This window comes from Eubalaena glacialis, chromosome 11, assembly GCF_028564815.1.
Source record: "Eubalaena glacialis isolate mEubGla1 chromosome 11, mEubGla1.1.hap2.+ XY, whole genome shotgun sequence".
NCBI classification, from domain to species: domain Eukaryota; kingdom Metazoa; phylum Chordata; class Mammalia; order Artiodactyla; family Balaenidae; genus Eubalaena; species Eubalaena glacialis.
Genome location: NC_083726.1, coordinates 60135173 through 60154295, shown reverse-complemented (window position 1 = coordinate 60154295; position 19123 = coordinate 60135173). Strand labels below are relative to the sequence as shown.

Genomic DNA, 19123 nt, shown 5'->3' with positions numbered 1-19123 from the left:
TTCTCTCTTGGCAGCCCCATCTGATCCCTTGCTTTGCAAGTTTGCTGATGGGGGTCCAAAGAAACGACAGAACCAAGGAAAATTTGTGCAAAATGGACGGGCCTGGCCAAGGAATGGAGACATGGTAAGAGGCCCTCTAGGAGACAGGAATACTAAGGACATTAAAATGTAATGGATGGGGCTTCCCTGGTGGTCCAGTGGTTGGGACTCCATGCTTCCACTGCAGGGGGCACGGGTTCTATCCCTGGTTGGGGAACTAAGATCCTGCATGCCGAGCAAAGCGGCCAAAAAAAAAAAAAGTGGAATGGAAATTTCCATGGCCTGATTTCTGTGGTAAACTTGAGAGCTACAGTATGTAACAGAGATGCTGGCTGCTTAACATGCTCTTCAGTGTGGATCTTGAATGGAATTTTGCATCCTGCACAACCAGAAAAACCCTGGAACAGTTGTAGTGGGATTAGTTCAGACTTTGTTTTTAATCAGTTGAACCAAATAGATCCTCAGCCTTGAAATTCTGAGCTTGTTCCTGTTCTCACCTAAGGGCTCACAATGTGCATGCTGTGTTCTTTCTTTATAGGGTGGTATGGCCTTGACCTATGACCCCACCACAGCTCTTCAGAATGGGTAAGGGTGTTTTCTATAAACAGGCCACCTGAAAATGACAACGGCCTGTGTCCAGGCACTCGGATGTTTCATCTTGATATTTAAAGAGTAGTCAGTGGTGGGACTTCCCTGGTGGCGCAGTGGTTAAGAATCCGCCTGCCAATTCAGGGGACACAGGTTCGATCCCTGGTCCGGGAAGATCCCACATGCTGCGGAGCAACTAAGCCCATGCGCCACAACTACTGAGCCTGCGCTGTACAGCCTGCGAGCCACAACTGCTGAGTCTGCGTGCCACAACTACTGAAGCGCACACGACCAGACCCATGCTGCACAACAAAGAGAAGCCACCGCAATGAGAAGCCCATGCACCGCAACAAAGAGTAGCCCCTGCTCGCAGCAACTAGAGCCCGCGCGCAGCAACGAAGACCCAACGCAGCCAAAAATTAAATAAATAAATTTATTTTAAATAAAAAAGAGTAGTTAGTGGGAAGTGGCTGTGTCTATCAGTGGGGGCCCTTGTCTTGTAGTTTCCTGTGACTCCTTACTGATGATGTCCCTTCCTACAGGTTTTACCCAGCTCCTTATAACATCACCCCCAACAGGATGCTTGCTCAGTCTGCACTGTCCCCGTATCTTCCATCTCCTGTGTCTTCATATCAGGTATGTTGTCTTCATATCAGGTATGTTCATGCCCAGAAAAGGGTGTGGTGGTTTTCCCTACCATTGTGTTTTAGGCTGGGAACTACTTGTTGTTCTTTTGTTTTTTTCCTTTATACATACTATACACAAATAGTGTTACATAAAAGCATAACACTTGATCACACTACATGTATATAGACTGTTGTAGAAGCATCCTTTTACTCTCTGTCCACCACTCCCACAAGCAAACCCATGTTAATTTCCTACTAGTTTCCATATTTTTTGTTATCTGCATATACACATAAGTATAGGGTTTTGGAAGTCATTGTTTATGTTACAAAAATTTGCCATATTAAATATATTTTTTACACTTTACTCTTCTCATTTAAACCAGTGATTCTCAAAGTGTGGTCCCTGGACCAGCAGTATCAGCACTACCCGGGGATTTTTAGAAACACAAGTTCTTGGACTCCACCCCAGATTCGCGGGAACCCTGGGGACGGGTCCTACCAATCTGAGTTTTAACAAGCCCTCCAGGTAGTTCTTATGCAGCTCTGTTCTAATTATTTCCTTTTTAATAGTAACATTATATTTTATGCTGCACATATACCAGAATTCTTCCACTATACCCCAGTGAAAGGCATTCTTTGGATTTCAGTTTTTATCTGGTGCAAATAATGCTCTAGTAAACATCCTTTTGCCTGTATCCTCACATATGAGTGCTTTTGTTTCTGGGGGCTAGAGTCTGAGGGGTGAGGTTGTTAGGTTGAATAATACACGGACTTTCAGTTTTATAGATGTTTCCAGATTGCTTTCCACAAAGACTGTGCCAATTCACATTCCACTGGCAACATATGAGTACCCATTTCCCTCCAGCCAGAGGTGACATTGCTCTTTTAAAATTTTTTCTATCTTGATAGATGTAAAGTACATTGTTACTTTAATTTGCACTTCCCTGACTGCAGCTGATTTTAAGCATTTTTTTGGTCATGTTTTTATTTGCTCTTCATATGCTTGGCCCATTTTCCTGTTTGGTTATTCTTTTCCCATCAACTTATAAAAACTATCAATATTATTGGAACTTCCCTGGTCGTCCAGTGGTTAAGATGCTGCACTCCCAAAGCAGGGGCCATGGGTTTGATCCTGGGTCGGGGAACTAAGGTCCCACAAGCCACATGGGACAGCCAAAAAAAAAAAAACTGTCAATATTACAAGTACTAATCTTCTGAATGTTATCTTTGTTACAAGTTTTTTTTTTCCAAATTTAATTGTTTTCCGTTGACTTTATGGTCCTCAAACTTTAGCTGTGCATCAGAATCACTTATTAAACCTAGGTTACTGGGCACCACAGCAAGAATTTCTGATTCAGCGAGTCTAGGGTGAGAGGCAAGAACGTGTGTTTCTAACAAGTTCCCAGATGCTGCTCCTGCTGCTGCTGCTGATGCAGGGACCGTACACTGGGAATCGCTAGTTTTTGCCATACAGAAGTTAAAAATTTGTGTATAGTTAAATATGTTTGCTTTTTTACTTACAGCTTTTGAATTTCTTGTCTTAATTTAAAAGGTCTTCCCAGTCCCTGTATTGTACATATGGTCCCCAAGATGTATTTCGTTGTTCTACATTTAAATGTATAATAACCAGGAATTTATTTTTGTATATGACATAAGATAGGGGTTCTATTGTATTTCCTTCAAAATGTTCACCAGTTATCCTAGCACCAAATTATTAAATAATCCATCCTTTTCCCACTGAATTGAAATGCCACCTTTGTCATATAGTAAACACTGGAATCTTTTTCTGTATCCTTTATTCTCTTCCAGTGATCATTGTGTCTGTTCCTATTTCAATAATGTATTGATTCGATTACAGTGGCTTTCATAGTATGCTCTAATATTTGATAAGACAAAACCTTCTCCACTCTTTCATACTTTTCTTTGCTGTGTTTTGGCATTTATTCTTCTGTATAAGTTTATGATCATTTTATCTAATTTTTAAAAATCTGTGAGGGAGGATTTTAATTGGAATTACATTAGATCTATATATTAAAGAGAATTGACTTCTTAAAAAGTACTAAGTCTTTTCACCTAAAATATGGTGTTTCTTTTCATGTTCTCAAATTTTTATGTCCTTCAATAAGATCTTAGTTTTATTTATGTAGGTCTTATGTTTTTCTTGTTAAATATACTTCTAAGTGTTCTGTAATTTTTATAAGCATTTCTAGATGCTTATTGATACACTGAGAAGTTACTGATTTATGTTTGTCTATCTTGTATACCGCTCACTTACCAAATCCTCTTATTACTACTAGTTTTTTTTTTTTTACTTAAATCTCTTAGGTTTTCTAGGTATACAGTTATATCATTGATGCAAAATAATAGTTCTCTCCTCCTTTTCAATTTTATGCCAACTGTGTTCTTATCTAATTGTATTTATTTGACCCCACTACCTAATAGGTTACTATAATTGCAGTGGTTTTAATATGTCTCTGTTTGGGTTAAGGTTTGCAGATAGTTTTTGGTAATAACCTTTAATATATGTAAGTAGTTTCTTTCTCGTCTCTATTTTACTTTGTGGTATTTTTAAAAATTTATTTTCTGGTCACACCTCGGGGCTTGTGTGATCTTAGCTCCCTGATCAGGGATTGAACCCGGGCCGCGGCAGTGAAAGCGCTGAGTCATAACCACTGGACCACCAGGGAATTCCCTATTTTGTGATTCTTTTAAAAAGTAAATGGCTGCTGAATTTTCTAAAATGTCTTTTCAGCATCTAATATTACACTATGGCTTTCTTTCTTCAATTTTGACTTATGTTTGTAGAGCTTCTGATCTTGAACAATCCTTATATTTGTGGAATAAACCTACTTGTTTATCAAGATGCATTTCTAGCTTCTTGTTGCTTTTTTTAATTTTAAAATTCAGATATAATTTACAGACGATAAAATTCATCCTCTTAAAGTGTACAAGTCAGTATTTTTTAGTATATTTATAGAATTATGCAACTGTCCCCACTATCTAATTCCAGAACACTTTCATCACCTCAGAAAGAAACTGTGTACCCATTAGTAGTTATTCCCCATTTGCCCTTACCCCTAGCCCGTGGCAATGACCAATATACTTTCTACATCTATAGATTTGCCTATTCTGAACATTGCATATAAATGGAAGCATACAGTACATGTCTTTTGTGTCTGGCTTCTTTCACTTAGCATGTTTTCAAAGTTTATTCATGTGTAGCATGTATCAGTACTTCATTCTTTTTTATGACTGAATCACATTCCATTGTATGGATATGCCACATTTTGTTATCCAGTTATCAGTTGATGGCCATTTGAGTTGTTTCCACCTTTTGGCTATTATGAATAATGCTGCTCTGAACTATTGTGCACAGTTTTTGTGTGGACATGTGTTTTCATTTCTCTAGGGTATATACCTAGGAGTGAAATTGCTGGGTTACATAGTAACTCTATGTTTAACTTTTTGAGGAACTGCTAAACTGTTTTCCAAAGCCCCTGTACCATCTTACATCCCCACCCGCAGTGTATAACATTTGTTATTGTGTCCTTTTTTAATTATAGCCATCCTGGTGGGTATGAAGTGGTATCTCACTGTGGCTTTGATTTGCATTTCCCTAGTGACTAATGTTGTTGAACCTGTTTCATGTGCATGTTGGCCATTTGTGTATCTTCTTAGAGAAATATCTATTCAAATTTGTAGCCCAGTTTAAAATTGGATTACTTGAAGTGTAAGAGTTGTTAATATTTTTTAAACAGTTTATTCTTAATATTTACAGTTTCTGAGGGGGGGGCACACTCCAACCTTATGTGGGTTTTGCTGAACATTATCAGATCATTGGACAAAATAATAGTCTCTAGGCAATTAACATTGTTGTTTGTTTATTTTTGCTTGCATTAGAGAGTAACTCAGACATCTCCTCTACAAGTACCTAACCTGTCTTGGATGCACCACCAGTCATACCTCATGCAGCCTTCAGTGAGTGTTCAGAAGTGGGCAAAAGCCAAAGAGGCAATTTGATGTAAAGAAAAACAGTGGGATTTGATGAAAGGAGATAAGGGTGTGAGTTCTGGCTCAGTCTCTTGTGTAACCCAGGTGTTTGACCTTAAATTCTGTGAGTTTGCTATTCTTAGACAAGGATCCCTCCAGACTGATGGGCAGAGTGCCTGTTCCTGCTGCATAGCTGGGTCGTTGCTCACCTATCATTTCCCAGGATTTTTAAATGTCTGTCTTCAGTGGTTCTGGTAGCCATGAATCACCACTTCAGGCAGCCTCACAGGATGCTGCCAACTAACCCTGTCCTTTGTTGCTGCTTCTAGGGTTCAGTTCTGACGCCAGGAATGGATCATCCTATTTCTCTCCAGCCTGCCTCCATGATGGGACCTCTTACCCAGCAACTGGGCCACCTCTCACTCAGCAGCACGGGCACAGTAAAGCAGGATATTTTTTTATTATAAACTCCTACCAAGCAAAGAATACATGTGTAATACTCTTAGGTTTAACTACTCTTGAATAAGGATGGGAATCACTTCAGTGTCATCGAGGGCACACTCAGAAAAGGCGATAAACTAAAAAGATAATAATCCGTGAGCTAGGAATACAGCCATTCTGCTCTTTAGCTCATTCATTTTAACTGATTCTTACTCATGCAACTAAATAAATGGTGTTTCTACCTACATATTAGTTTATCTAGTTCATACACTTTCCTAGAAGTCTTTATCAAAGTAGTAACAGGAAGAATGGGTGAAGCTCATTAGTTTTCTTGTAGGTCGGATGCATTCTGATTTGTTCAGGAGGGCTTAAAGCAGAGAAGGCAGTGCGTTGAGAAAAAGCAGAAGACAGGAAAGAGGAGGAAAAGGTAGTCATGTACTTAGAAGCCTCTCTAAGCCAGTGTACTTTAGAGTCACCTGAAGTGCTTTTAAAGAGCACAATTAAATTAGGACAATTAAATTAGAATCTCTGGGGACGGAACAATAGGCACTCATATTTTTTACAGCTCCCCAGGTGCTTTAAATGTAGCCAAGAATCACTGCTCTAAGCCTATTGATGTATCTCATTCCAGTATATGCCAACAGCTGCAGCTATGCAAGGAGCGTACATCTCCCAGTACACCCCTGTGCCTTCTTCCAGTGTTTCAGTTGAGGTAAGAGCTTTATAATCTCTTTGGATTGAAGATTGGAAAATGAACAGAGGCACATTTTCCCCTGATCAAAATCTTCCTCTCACAGTGATGCTGATTCTGTGTTCACAAATAGCTGGTAGGGATGTGAAGAATGTAGGAAGGAAAGACTTAGTTTGTATCTTTGAATGAGGCCCTTCCTCTCATTTGGCAGATGGTAGTTAATCCCAGGATGCTGGCTTGTATTGACTAGTGTGTCCTGGGAAGAGGATGGGTTGCTCTAAACGTTGGGGAAGTGATGCTCTGAGTGTGCGTGTGTGTTTGTGTGTGTGTGTGTGTGTGCACTCACACAGGTGTGTGGGAATGGGTTGGTTGGGGAGGACACGCAACTTAACTAGGCTGCTTCAGTGGGAGGTGAGGAAAGGATGCACAAGGTGACTCTCCTGCCTTGGCTGTGGTACAGGACAGCGGCAGCCAGCAAAATCAAGTGACGGTGGATGCTCCCTCAGACCATGGGGTCTATTCTTTCCAGTTCAACAAGTAACAGTGGTAAGAATCACATACTGAGGGGCGGGGTGGGCTGAGCAGCCTGAAATCAGACTCTCATGTTTGTCATTCCCCCTCCCTACCCTCTCTGGCTTATGCCTCCTTTAGGATTTCCCTCCCCATCTTTGTTGAGTATAAATGAATTCTTGGAGATGCTGATGCTCCAGACTCCAGAGGGCTGACCAGGAATACAGCCCCTCTGTGGGCCCAGCTGAGGACTAACACTTGGTCATCGGTTTTCACAGGCCTGGGCCTGGAAAAAGAAGTCTCTGCACTCCTGCCCTGTGCTCTTCCTCCACTCCTGGTGGAGCCTGGAGGAACTGTCACTTTGTGTGTGTGCTACAGTCAAGGAGACCAAAAAGACTTCTTTTCTTTTGTGAAGAAAGTTTTATGTTTTGTTTTAAACTGCAATATACTCTTTCCCTACCCCAAAGAGACACGGTGCCTGGAGCTTGTTCTCGTCTTTATGAAAAACAGTTTTTGATGTGTTGGACTTATTTGGGAAGGCTTTTTAAACAAATTATTTTCTTAAAAAGGTGTGGTGCTAGAACACTGATGGAGTCCTACTGTGGGCCCTACTTACTGAGTTTAGTTATGGACCTTTTGGCGAGGGTGTAAGAAAATATGCAGACTTTTAAAGTTTTGTTTTATAAAGTTCTTAGATCACACATCCCATCTCTTCTTAACATACATTTTATGCCTTCTTTCTCTGATCCAGAGTGTTCTTTTTCTCTTTTCCATACAGCAGAACCTGCCTACTTTGCCTCTTTACAGTTTTTAATTTTGTGAATTTCTTTTTTGAATGAAATTTCATATGGAATTTTGGGGGGCTGGGCAAGGAACAAGGTAGAACACTAAGCAGGCAGTGGAAGTGGCTTTTCCTCCCTCTGCCCTGCCACATCCTAGGAGGAAAGACTAGACTTTGCCCTCTGGAAGCAGAGATGTGACCTAGGCTCACTAAGGAGACAATACCACAGCCTTAGGAAGCCATCCTTGATCCAAATTTGGATGAAGACTAGGTTTTCCCTGGCGAGTTCCAGAGGAGTGGACCTACTGACTTCTGACTAACTCTTCTCACTGCCGAGGCCAACACCACATCCTCTGAGAAAATGTCTTCCCTTGCTACAGCTTTTCAGGAATACCTGCTTTTCTGCTTCCTAGAGGATCTTTTCTGCCCTGGGTCTCAGGGCCTCTCTCTTCCCTATCTCACATCGTTGCTGTGCTCAGAGCCTTTGCTTTTGTGACCTTGCTGAATCCATTTAGGTTCCTTCCCCACCACGGACAATCAGCTGCTTTACCTCTAGACCAACGATTCTCAAAGAGGTGGTTTTGTCGCCTAGAGGCCATTTGGCAATCTCTGGAGACATTTTTGGTTGTTGTGCCTGGGGGTGGGGCTGTGTGCTACTGGCAGCTAGTGGTTCGAGACCAGGGATTCTGCTAAACACCCTGCAGGGCACAGCAGAGCCCCAACTTCCCCAGCAGAGAATTATCTGGCTCAAAATGTCAGTAGTACCAAGGTTAGGAAACCTTGATGTAGACAGTATCATCCCTGCCTCCTGTACCAGAGGACTTGGTAAATTCCCATCCCAACCCTGGACACACAGTGCCTTTTGACACTCAGGCAGCTAGTTGAGAGGGACAGAACTGAGGTTCTTGAATTTTCCCCAGGCTTTGACCTTTGGCACATCTGTGTACAGCAAGAGCTGTCCTTGAAAGGCTTGTGCCATGTGCACACACACGTTCAGAGGGATAGAGGTGGGGACTGTTCTGTGTGTGTGCTGTGCAGGGGCGGGAAAGGACAAAGCTCTTTGTAACTGTCCAGAGCAACCTGCCCTAGTGTGTTTGGGCCCCTTTCCCAGGGAACCAGGACATCAAAAATAATCTTCCTGCTTGTGGAAGGACAGCAGGGAGCTGGGATAGAAAAGGGCCATAAACCCCATCTCACTATTTACAAGGTCAGGAGTCCTTCAAAAAAGGGCTATAATTTGCTCTTCAACTCCATCACCACCTGCAAGACCTGACTATGCACACGGAGACAGATAGGAGGAAGCCTTTGTCCATCTTCTAGGAAATAAGATCCTGCACCTGTCTCTTCCCAGTCACTCCCTTCTGCACTGAAAGGAGAGTTCTGCTCCCCTTCACTTCAAGGTCAAGTGCCTTTCCACCAGACAATCAGACAGAAAGCCAAATGATGGAGAATGGAGAAACAGGTGTTCAGTTTCTGTAGGGGAGAAGGAGATGCTACTGGGCGGGAAGAAGCTGTATTATCAGTTGTTGTACATAGAGCTTGGGCCTAGCTCCCCTCCACCCATCCCAGAGTTGAGTCCTAACGCTCCCTACCCTTAGAGTGTCCTTTTGTACATCCTGGGGTTAAGGGAGTAGGGGTAGGGGACAATAGGTAGGATGTAAAGTATAAAGGATAAAATCGCCACTATTAATTTTCTCACGGGTACTTCCAACCTCAGGAAGGGTTTATCTAATGTAAAACAGCCCCAAACCCAGTAACTTTATAGAAGGTTTTGGCTGGGCAGGTATCTCTTGCTTCTGAGTCTCTACTCCTTAGTCAAGGAAAATACACCATATATTTCTTGTCAGTGGCCTTGAAGAAAAGGAGAAAAATCTAGAATCCTGTTCATTTAATTAATAGTAGTTTGGGGGAGCCTTGCTTTGCTAGGAGGCTTAGTGAAATGAGGGCCTTTCACGTGTAGAAACTGTTGTTGATGTCACTGCTGCCGCTCCTCTGCCTCCCAGAATTCCTGGTTCTGTCTACTTTCTCTGTATTTAAATGTTTAAATGGCTGTAATTTTGCTTTGTTTTGTTTTAAAATTCTGAAGTTACCTTTTGTGTGTTCTCATGTGAATATGCTTAATGGATTTTATTAATGGGTGTTTCTGGTTTGGGCAGGTTTGGGCATGGGAAGTGACGGAGAGCCTGAAGTTATTTTTGTAATGGTTAATGGCATCATGGAATTTTGTTTGGGCCTTTTTGGGTTACACTCATGATACTTTTTGCCTAATTGTTAGTTCATTTCTAACAGTTCATAACATGGGTGAGTGATTGGAAAAAGGAGACAAGGAAGGAGGGATACTTTTTCTCCCATGAAATAGCCCCATTGGTGGCAGTGGTGGCAGAGGAATTGTAGGGGGAGCCTTCAAGCTCACAGCCTAGGGCTGGGCTCTTTAAACACTATGCTAATGTTTTCTGAATCCTGTCTTCATGGAGCCCAGGTCATAACTCTCTCTGTACTTCATACCCCCGCTCATTACAGATGCTCATAACATTCTTAAAATATTTTAGTACTTTGTATTTTTCTCTTTTCAGTCAAATGGAACATACTAGATCCCTTTCTCAGATGATACAATCCTTTACTAGCCTCAGAGCCTGCCCATCCCATCTCATGCCGGTGTTATTACTGCTCCTCTCTCGCTCTGAGATGATACTCAGCCCCTAGGCTGATTAGACCCTTTGGAGGAGGGTGTGGGTCGAGGTTAGGGAAGATGTGGGAATGATGATGGGGAGAGATGTTATTTTTAAAGTGTGTTTTTAACCAAAGGATTTGAAGAGTTGCCTAGACTAGGAAGCCTGGACTCTGAAGAGGTAATAAACAGCCCTTGTCAGTAATAGATGGGGGTAGTAGGGGGACATTACTTGCACTGAGTGTGAGGACTATGCTGCTCTACTGACCATCCCTGGATTGGGCCACCTCAGCCCAGTTCCATTCTTCCTTTCCTAACTTACTGATCAGGGAGCTCATTCAGCCCCTTGGTGCCTGCCTGCATTGCTTATTCCCTGCTGCTTCAGTGTCTACCGTTTGGGGACCTACATGTGGGTTGTTACTTTGCTCCACAAAGGTGAGGTGAGAGGCCTTGCTGGAATGGAATGTTGCAGGGATCCCCATAGAATCATCTTCTAGGGAAAAAAAAAAAATCGTTGCTGTTCTCTTATGCACGTGCCCGCCGCCCCCGCCCCCTTCTTGGGAGAGCAGCAGCATTGTACCTATGAGGGGGTTACCTTGAACTTCTTGGCCTAGGGCAATAAACTTGGGTCAGTGATCAGATCTAAACTTGTCCTCAGGCTCTGCTAGACCAGCTTCAGAGAAGAGGGTGGGTGTTATGAAAGCCAGTCTGTAAGGGCTAGGTCTTAATCCTTGTGCCTTGTCATACTGATCCTTCCTGATTCCCTCTTAAACCAACTACTCCATTTCTATGCTACCTGCATTTTAGGTCCTTCCAAGCATTAGCAGATCCCTCGTTTGCTCGGCTTTTACTCCTTCCTTTCGTAGGAGGGTCTTCCTTCAACAGCTGAGATGGGCCTGAGAGCTCTATCACCCTTCTCATCTTTGCTGAATTCTGCTGCACCTCCCTAGGGGTGGTCCCCACATGACTGTAGTAATGAGAAAGCTAGGTGCCCTCTCACCCCAGTTACCACTGCTCCTTCTTCCTGGCATGTCCACGTCTGTTTGGAATGAACCATTCTCCAGGTGTATCCCAGAACTTTCTTGTCTTTGTTAAAGACCTACCTCACAGTTTCACAATTGAACATGGGCACAAGCACCTGGTTTACTTCTTTCCTTCCTTTACTCTGTCCTTCCTTTCATGAGGGTTAGGAAGATGGGGGCTACAAAGGGCTCACGATCAAATGCAAAAACTCTTCTGGTTATTTCTGTTTCTGGAATGTCTTCTTTGAGATTTTTACCTCATTTATCACCCTAGAATAGTGTGAACTCTTCAGTTAGGTCTTGCTGTGGTATGCCAGGGGGATAGGCTGAGTAATGACTGCTTAGAATATTAACTAATGCTTGGGAGCCACCCCCAGGAACACCAACATGGGAGCAGAGCTCAGAACTTGAGAGGATAAGAGCTTGCCAGTGGCTGCCATTAGCTGAGAAGGTAAACATGCACCAAAGAGGGCATCTGGGATTTTTATAGGGCTGAAAGCAGAGATGTTCCTTCTCCACCTATTCCAGTTAGTTTAGAGGGTCACCAAAACAAAACTTCCAGCCTGGAGTGTGATAAGCTTTCCTAGACTGAGTAAAGAAAAGTTCTCGCCCCATTACTGGTGTCCACATCCCCCAACACACACTTTTTTTTTCGGGTGGCAAGTGCTCTCTAGCATGCACTTATCACCTTGGACAGGAAATAAGTTTAGTTTATACTCAAAACACGTTTTGTACATTTTTTTCTTTACCCAGAGGTTTCCAGTTTTATACTCTTGCCACGTCTGTGCCAATGCTACCCATTCTTCTTTTTCTGACTCTTGGTATTCACTTGTTCCTTCCCTACAATTGGGGAGAACTTTGTCTTATTTCAACTTTTGAAATAAAACACAAAAGTCTACCTCGTGGTGTCTTATCCATGATTGGAAGCTGGGAAGGTGGTGGTGAGCACATATATTTGCTATAGTGGGAACACAGGTGGCAGCTTAGGAAGCCAAGGCCATGTCTCACAAGGCAGGAACTAGGGACACTTGAATCCTTTGTTGTAGCACCTCAGCCAGGAGCACCTGTTCCACCCACATAAGCACAAATTCTGCCTTGGATGCCTCTTGCACAGGAAGGGCCAAGCTTGGAGGTTCAGAGATAAACCTTGAAGTTTAGGGGCATATTTCTCCCCGGCCTGTGGTCTCCTACATCAAACCAGTCGTACTCACCCTAACAAACACCCAGCCTTCACCTTTAGGCAAGTATGAGAACCTATGTTGAAGGAAGATAAATACAGACTCTTTTGAATCTCTATCAAATGTGGTTTTTATTCAACTGACAAGCACTTTTCTACAGCTGCACTTGTGGAACATCACATGGCAAAAACAGGAGTTTTTTTCTCTAGATTTTTTTTCCTTTTTTTACCTTATTAAAAATGAGATTGGTCCTAAAAATATAGAAAGAAATAAATTTAAATTCACAAAAAACTGTACATTATCAAAAAGTCACTAAAACACCACATTTGGTTATATAAAAAGTCAAGTCCCTTTTGTTGTAAAAGGAACATGGAAATTTGTTGGTGTTGATGGTGTGGTTTCTTCCTGTTACCAGACTGATAGGGGAGAGGAAACAAAGGGGTAGGGGTGGGTTTTATTTACTTTTTTAACTTGCCTTCCCTATCAAATACTCTTATTTGTCAAGAAGAGAAAATCCACCTAGCTCAAGGGGCAGTGAAGATGAGGAAAGAAAAGTGAGAAACGGCCCCTTTGGTCATGCCCTCCCCCCGCCCCCCATCAACCCTCACTTCAAATTGAGGCTAGGACTCCATCCCACCTTAAGAGTGCCTGGTCCCTAGGGAAAGAGATGGAGCTGGGAGAGGAACACAGAACAGGAACAATCAAGATTTCACTCCCCCGTCCACCTAACCTCCAACAGTAGAATTAATCTAGAACATTTTATACCAGGGTAAGACTGCCGTGGGGAAAAGAAGAGCCCCCAACTACAACAGTTCCAAATGTCTAACACAAAGTTTGTTACAGCGCAGTTATTTAGATAAAATATAAATATTTATGCATAATATAAAGTCAATTCAAATATTCTTCAATCCACCTCTTATTTAAAAGCAAAAAAAAAAAATCTCAAATAAAATTAAAAGTTCTGAGGTTTATCTGACAGAAAAGGCGACTTTAGAAATAGGCTATGGGGGAGAAGGGGCATAAAGGAATAAGAAAGGGGCTGCCCCGGGACCTGTACTGCCCCCTCACCCCCTTCAGTGGCTATTCAGTGCTGCCAGAAGCACAAGGAATGCTCCCCCTCACCTGGCACCCCCTCTCCCACCAATGGAACACTTCTTGGATGCCTCAGCTCTCTGCTTGGGCCAGCCAGCAGCCACCTCCCCAGTGCAAGTACCCGTAATCTCTGATGGGAGGGGCTCTGCTGAGCAGGAAAGCAGGGGCCAGGGGCCCATGGCTATAGCTGGGAGTTAGCAGCTTTCCTCTCACAGGTCGGGGCTTAACTTGGGCACAGTCAAATGTAGGGCAGTGGTGGACCCAGAACCTCTCCTCCCTACTCTCCTGTGTTCTGGGGTCTCTGCTACTGGGGAAGGGGTCCCAGGATATGAAGTAGATGAGGGAAGGAAAGCACTACTAAACCCACAGAAGCTCATGGGATTAGGAAGAGATCCAGTTCTACCCCTCTCCCTGCAAAAGCTTAAGACTTAGAGCTACTGAAAGGAGAGGGAGTTCCTGCTGAAAGATTGCACAGTTTGAAGAGGCTGGAACAGAAATGACTGGGAGAGAGGGGAGAGAGACAGCCTTGTACCCAGAAAAACTGTTCCTGTGGTTTCCCAAAGACAAAGTGATGGTGTGAAACAATGGGAAAGGTGTTTCAGTGGTTGGAAACAATGGGAAACAGATACTTGGGGGAAAAACTGAATGGATGCCACCAGACAAAACGGGGGCACAATCACAGCATCCTCTCACTCACTCACTCTCTCTCACACACACACCTCTCTCTCTCTCAGGCCAGTCGATTGCTACCTGGCCTCCATCTTGGGGGTGTGCCCAAACTCAGCAGTAGTTGTCCCTGAGGAGTTCCCAAGAAGGAGGTTTGGGTAAGAGGTGGGGAAGGAGGCTGGAAGGCCCAGGGTTCAGGGTGCCTCCCTGCCCTCTCCCCAGTTTGCTAAGTTTCAGAAAAGGCTAGAAACTCAGCATTTGAGGAGTATCCAACATTATAGAGGGACTAGCTATTGGCAGGAAGATGAGGACAGAGAGAAAGACAGGGACCTCTGAACTTCTTTTTCCTTTGAAGGGAAAAAAGATTTGGGGGAAAAGGATGGAGGAACCCGTACACAACAGTTTTACATTATTGGATGAGAGAAAATCTGAAAAGGGGGTTGGGGGGGGGATTGAGAGAGAGAAAGTGAAAAGCGGGGGAGGGACTGAACATGGAAGCAGCATGTTCAGGGCCCGGTGTCCGGCTCGACACACTTGGGAGTTAAGTCCACTTTACTGGCCGTCACTGCGGGTCCACACACAGTACAGAGTGTTTCTTGGTTTCACACATTCACTAGAACTATTGCTATTGTTAAATAGCCCCAGAATGCTGGGGCATGTACAGGGAAGGTGAGAAAGCTGGGAGGAGGAAGTAGGAGCTTCTTTCATCCTCCTCCTCTTTTTTAATTAGGAAATAAAACAGAAAGGAAAAATTATTTTTCTTTTTTTTTTCTTTTTTTTGGCTTTCAGTCCAGAAGGACCTCATCTCTGCCCCTCTTATGTGAGGAACAAGAGGAGGAAAGGAAGAAAGGGGTGTAGGGATAAGAAGATGTAGGGCGCTGCCAAAGGTAGGGTCGAAAATCAGGGTTCTACCTCTGACTCGAGTCTGGACCCAGGGCAGCATCAGCAGGTGAGAATGGCAGGGTCTGTTTGTTTGGAGGGCAGGGAGCAATGCCACAAGGTGACTCCCCACCTCCCTTGCCTCACAGATTGGCCTGTTTTCCCTGATAAAACTCCTCCCAGCGGCTCTCGAAGAAGCGACGCATGATGTGCCCAGCCTTGCCCACTTCAGAGTCATCCTCATTGAATGTCTGGCAGTTGTCAAAGACCAGAAGTGCATCAGCCGCAAACTCCTCTGAGCTGGTGTACCTGGGCAGGGGTGGAGACAGACCTGTGAGCTGGGTACAAGTTACGGCAGTAACAGAAGAGCCGGGACAGTTACTGATGTCTACTTACCCTCCCCGGAGCAGCCGCTCCCGCATGGTGGAAAAATCCATAGGGTTTTTGATGATGCGCCGGTACCCACTCACCAATCGTGGGTTCACAGGCTCCAGGAAAGGCCAGGCTGCATCATGGGACTCCATCTCCATCAAGATAATCCTATTACGAAAGACAGTGATGACTGCACTCCCAGGAAGCAAACACACTGACCCCTCCCAGCCCTTTACTCCGGCAAAGGTAGAGCCAGTTGTCCCCAGAATTCACTCAACTCACTCGCAAAACGTGAGATCGCTGTGGTGGTTGCGCATGGAAAGCCGCCGCCGCTTTGAGGGGGACTGCCCTCCTTCTGAGCACCGAGGCACTGCCGGGCTTTCTCGGCCCCTCGACAGTAGCCGGCGCCGGCAGCTATCACCCTCTGGGAAGTTCAGCACATAACTACTTTTCCGCTTCTGGCCTCGTTTTGGGAAACCTGGCCTCTGAGTCAGTTCTCCCTCTACCTGCTGAAGATAAGAAAAAGGTAAGATCAGCAACAGCTGGAGATGTTCTCTGCTTGCCCTTCACTTTATTACAATCCCTACTTGTCTAAGTGTAACTGAGGCTTCAAAATACTTTCATGCATAAGCCAGCATATGAATTTATTCACATAACCCAATAAGGTATAAGGTAGGTGAAAGGGAAAGTATAATCATTCCCATTTTATAAGGAAAGTAAAAGCAAGTAAGGTTATAGAATTTAAGTGACTTGTCCAAAGAAGGATCAGAACTCAGGTCTCCTAGCACTTCGTCTGGAGCCCTTTCCCAAGAGAGACTGAGGCATGGTAAGAATGATATTTGTAGGACTGGTGGTAAATGGGATGAGAAAGAAAATCTCTGACTTTTGCTTGGGAGTGGAATGAGAGGGAGCAGAAGACTTACCTGGGCCAAACAGACGGCACAGAACCAGTCTCCTTCTGGGACAGCCTCCATCTTGGGCCGAAGGCAGTAAATATGGCAGCCACGGTCACACCCATCACAAAGTAGAAGAAACTCATCGTTGTCACCCTTCCGGCAGACTAGACAGGTCTGGACCAAGGTTGTGAGGAGGCAGGGTGAGCCCTCAAGCCTCTGCCTGCCACTGACCCCACCCACGCCAGCTGGCCATCTTGTCAGCCCCCCCAGGCTCTCCAGGCCTCTTACCACTTTGTTGACAGACTTCTCCCAGGCAATGGACCTCTCCAGCTGGCCCAGGCACAGGCAGACCTGGGCCGCGCTCCAGCACCGCTCTAGCGTTTGGCGCCAGGCTCGAATGCGAGGGGTGATCTCATATGATCTGGTGGGAGAAAGTGGTGATTTGGGGATGAGGAGCAGGATCCATTAAATTTATTCCTTCTCCCCCAAGACCAAGAAGCGGGGAGCCACTCACATCTCTGTAGTGGTACACTGTGGGGCACTACTGGGCGTGCTGAGCAGGGCCTTCTCCAGCACGACCTCATGAGCTGGCCATAGGGGCTCCCGCAGGTACCGCCGCTCCACATTCTGCTCCAGGGCAGCGAGTCGCATCACTGCCAGGTCCAGGGGGTTGGTAGTTTTACGCTGGGGTGCCAGTCCTTCCTTGCCTCGACCCCGCCAGGTGATATCCTCCTGGGAGTCAGGTAGATGCTCACAGTAGGCCAAGTCTTCACGAGTAGAGTCTGGGCTGGGACGTGTCCAGCCCTGCAGGTGGGAGAGAGGAATAAAACTCATTATAAAGAAAGAACATTAAGCATAGAAAAAGATGTGACCCATTTAGGGTCATGGGAGGTCACTTGTGAAGTGGGAACCCCAGGTTTTCCCTAACAGGGTACAGGAGATTAACACCCTCTCATCAACAACCCCCTACCCAGTGCCAGCCCAAGTGTACCCGAATCTGCAGATCAGACAGGATAACCCGCTGTTCCAGCTCCTCTACCCACTGAAGCACAGCCAAGTCTGTCTCATATGTCTTCTCTTTGGGGGACCAGCTCAAGATCCCTTCTTGAAAGGCAAGTAGCTGACTAGGCTCAAAGATAGGGTCTGAGAAGACAGAAGGCAGAGGGAAAAGCCCATCAGGCTATTTCGTTGTCCACAGCGGCAGCTCAACGTTTACCTGGGCTCTGCAGCTCAGGGTGGTTAAGCATCTACCTTACCAGTTGAGGGCCGTAGGCAGACTTCCTGTAAGAAGTCCCTGTGCTTGTTTAGGTGTTTGTGAAGTGCCTTCTCTCGGATGCCTCGGGGGTGCAGGGCCTTGAGCATGGCATCCAATGTCTCAGGATCTCGGATCCACCACCAGCCCGAGCGCATCTCTGTGAAGATGGTTTATGTGTGTGGGATGGGGAGTGGGAACCAGCTATGAATCACATGGTCCACATCTGATGCCACTCCTACCTATATCTCACCCCATTCCACCCCAAAGTCACTCACCAGGGGGGACGGGCTGGGCTGTCAGCTGGGTTAGGTAACGCTGCTCCATCTGTCTGAAGAACTTACTGGGAGGTCTCCCTCTCCGTTTTGGCTGTCCCATCCCTGTGGGGCTCTGTGGTGTTTCTCTAGGGTCTCCTGCTCGCCTTTTAGGAGCCACGTCCAGCAAGGGGGTGGAAGAGAGCTGCCCTGGAGAATAGGGGTTGGCAGCACTGGGTCTATTCACCTGTGAATGAGATGAAACATAAGGTGATGAGGGTGTTTTCATGTTGACAGGACCCCAATGGCCCCATCCCTTCCCCCCAGCTTCAGCAACAGCCCACAGCCAGGCAACAGAGCCTGTGGCAAGATGAAGATAAGTGCATACCACTAATTCTTGCTACTTACTGGCTTGGAGGAGGCAGGTAGCTGAGGGGAAGGAGTGGGCTGGTCCTCAGAAGCTGCAGGGGGTGGTGTAGGGGCAGCACTGCAGGGCATCTGGGCTGAGAAGTTAAACCAGGGAGCTTGAGAATCGGGGCTGGCTTCTGTCTCGTCAGGTTCTGGCTCCTCCGGGGGCTGTGATGGCATTGGGTCCAGTTTTCCGGGGCTGCTATCAGGTGTGAGGACTGAGCTACTGAGCAGGGAGCCATGGCTCTGAGTCTGGCTCAGCCAAGACAGGAAGGCTGACTGGCTGAGGTCGTGCTGGCTCTGACCCAGAGACAAAGGGGAGCCCTCTGGCTCTAGGAACCCATTATGGGAGTGAGGATGGGACTGAAGCTGGGGCTGGGGCTGGGCATGAGCCTGAAGCTGAGGATGGGGCTGAGTCTCGGGCTGAAGCTGGACCTGCAGCTGTTCTGAACCTTGACTCTTGACAGGAGATATCAAGTGCCTAGGTTGCACAGACCCAGGCTTAGTTTTCCGAGGTCGGCCTCGGGCCCGGGCAGGAGAACTGGCAGAGGTGCTGGAGCCAGCTAACTCCCTCTTCAGAGAGAAGGAGGCTGGGCTGGGTGTTGAATGGGTTGCCACTTTTAAGGAGTCAGTTTCCTGCTTTATCACATCCTCAGGAACTGTAAAGAAAAGTGAAGAGCATAACACATACACAGATATAAGGGGAAAGAAAGAGGGTGTACAAACACAGGACATATACTTTCTTTTTCTCTTGGACTTCATACCCCCCT

The 19123-nt window shown here is 45.4% G+C and overlaps 2 protein-coding genes across 12 annotated transcripts in view; one reads left to right on the top strand and one right to left on the bottom strand.

Annotated features, from left to right (window-relative positions):
• RBMS2 (RNA binding motif single stranded interacting protein 2) overlaps positions 1–7357 on the top strand; it is an 86150-nt gene extending 78793 nt beyond the window's left edge. For 3 of the 4 annotated variants that reach the window (XM_061206330.1, XM_061206332.1, XM_061206331.1), the window contains 8 exons: positions 15–124; positions 578–624; positions 1170–1263; positions 5154–5231; positions 5573–5683; positions 6316–6396; positions 6836–6921; positions 7027–7357. In XM_061206330.1, the coding sequence (XP_061062313.1) occupies positions 15–124; positions 578–624; positions 1170–1263; positions 5154–5231; positions 5573–5683; positions 6316–6396; positions 6836–6916 (602 nt within the window). In that variant the 3' untranslated portion in view covers positions 6917–6921; positions 7027–7357. The remainder of the gene's footprint in view (positions 1–14; positions 125–577; positions 625–1169; positions 1264–5153; positions 5232–5572; positions 5684–6315; positions 6397–6835; positions 6922–7026) is intronic. The other variant, XM_061206333.1, reaches the window with a different exon arrangement.
• A 5305-nt stretch (positions 7358–12662) lies between these two features.
• Positions 12663–19123, bottom strand: part of BAZ2A (bromodomain adjacent to zinc finger domain 2A) — a 34652-nt gene continuing 28191 nt past the window's right edge. For all 8 annotated transcript variants that reach the window (XM_061206087.1, XM_061206088.1, XM_061206089.1 and 5 more), the window contains 10 exons: positions 18354–19012; positions 17970–18192; positions 17696–17851; positions 17431–17582; positions 16954–17243; positions 16728–16860; positions 16467–16613; positions 15826–16052; positions 15568–15711; positions 12663–15480 (listed from right to left, as the gene is read on the bottom strand). In XM_061206087.1, coding sequence (XP_061062070.1) covers positions 15315–15480; positions 15568–15711; positions 15826–16052; positions 16467–16613; positions 16728–16860; positions 16954–17243; positions 17431–17582; positions 17696–17851; positions 17970–18192; positions 18354–19012 — 2297 coding nt within the window. In that variant the 3' untranslated portion in view covers positions 12663–15314. The remainder of the gene's footprint in view (positions 15481–15567; positions 15712–15825; positions 16053–16466; positions 16614–16727; positions 16861–16953; positions 17244–17430; positions 17583–17695; positions 17852–17969; positions 18193–18353; positions 19013–19123) is intronic.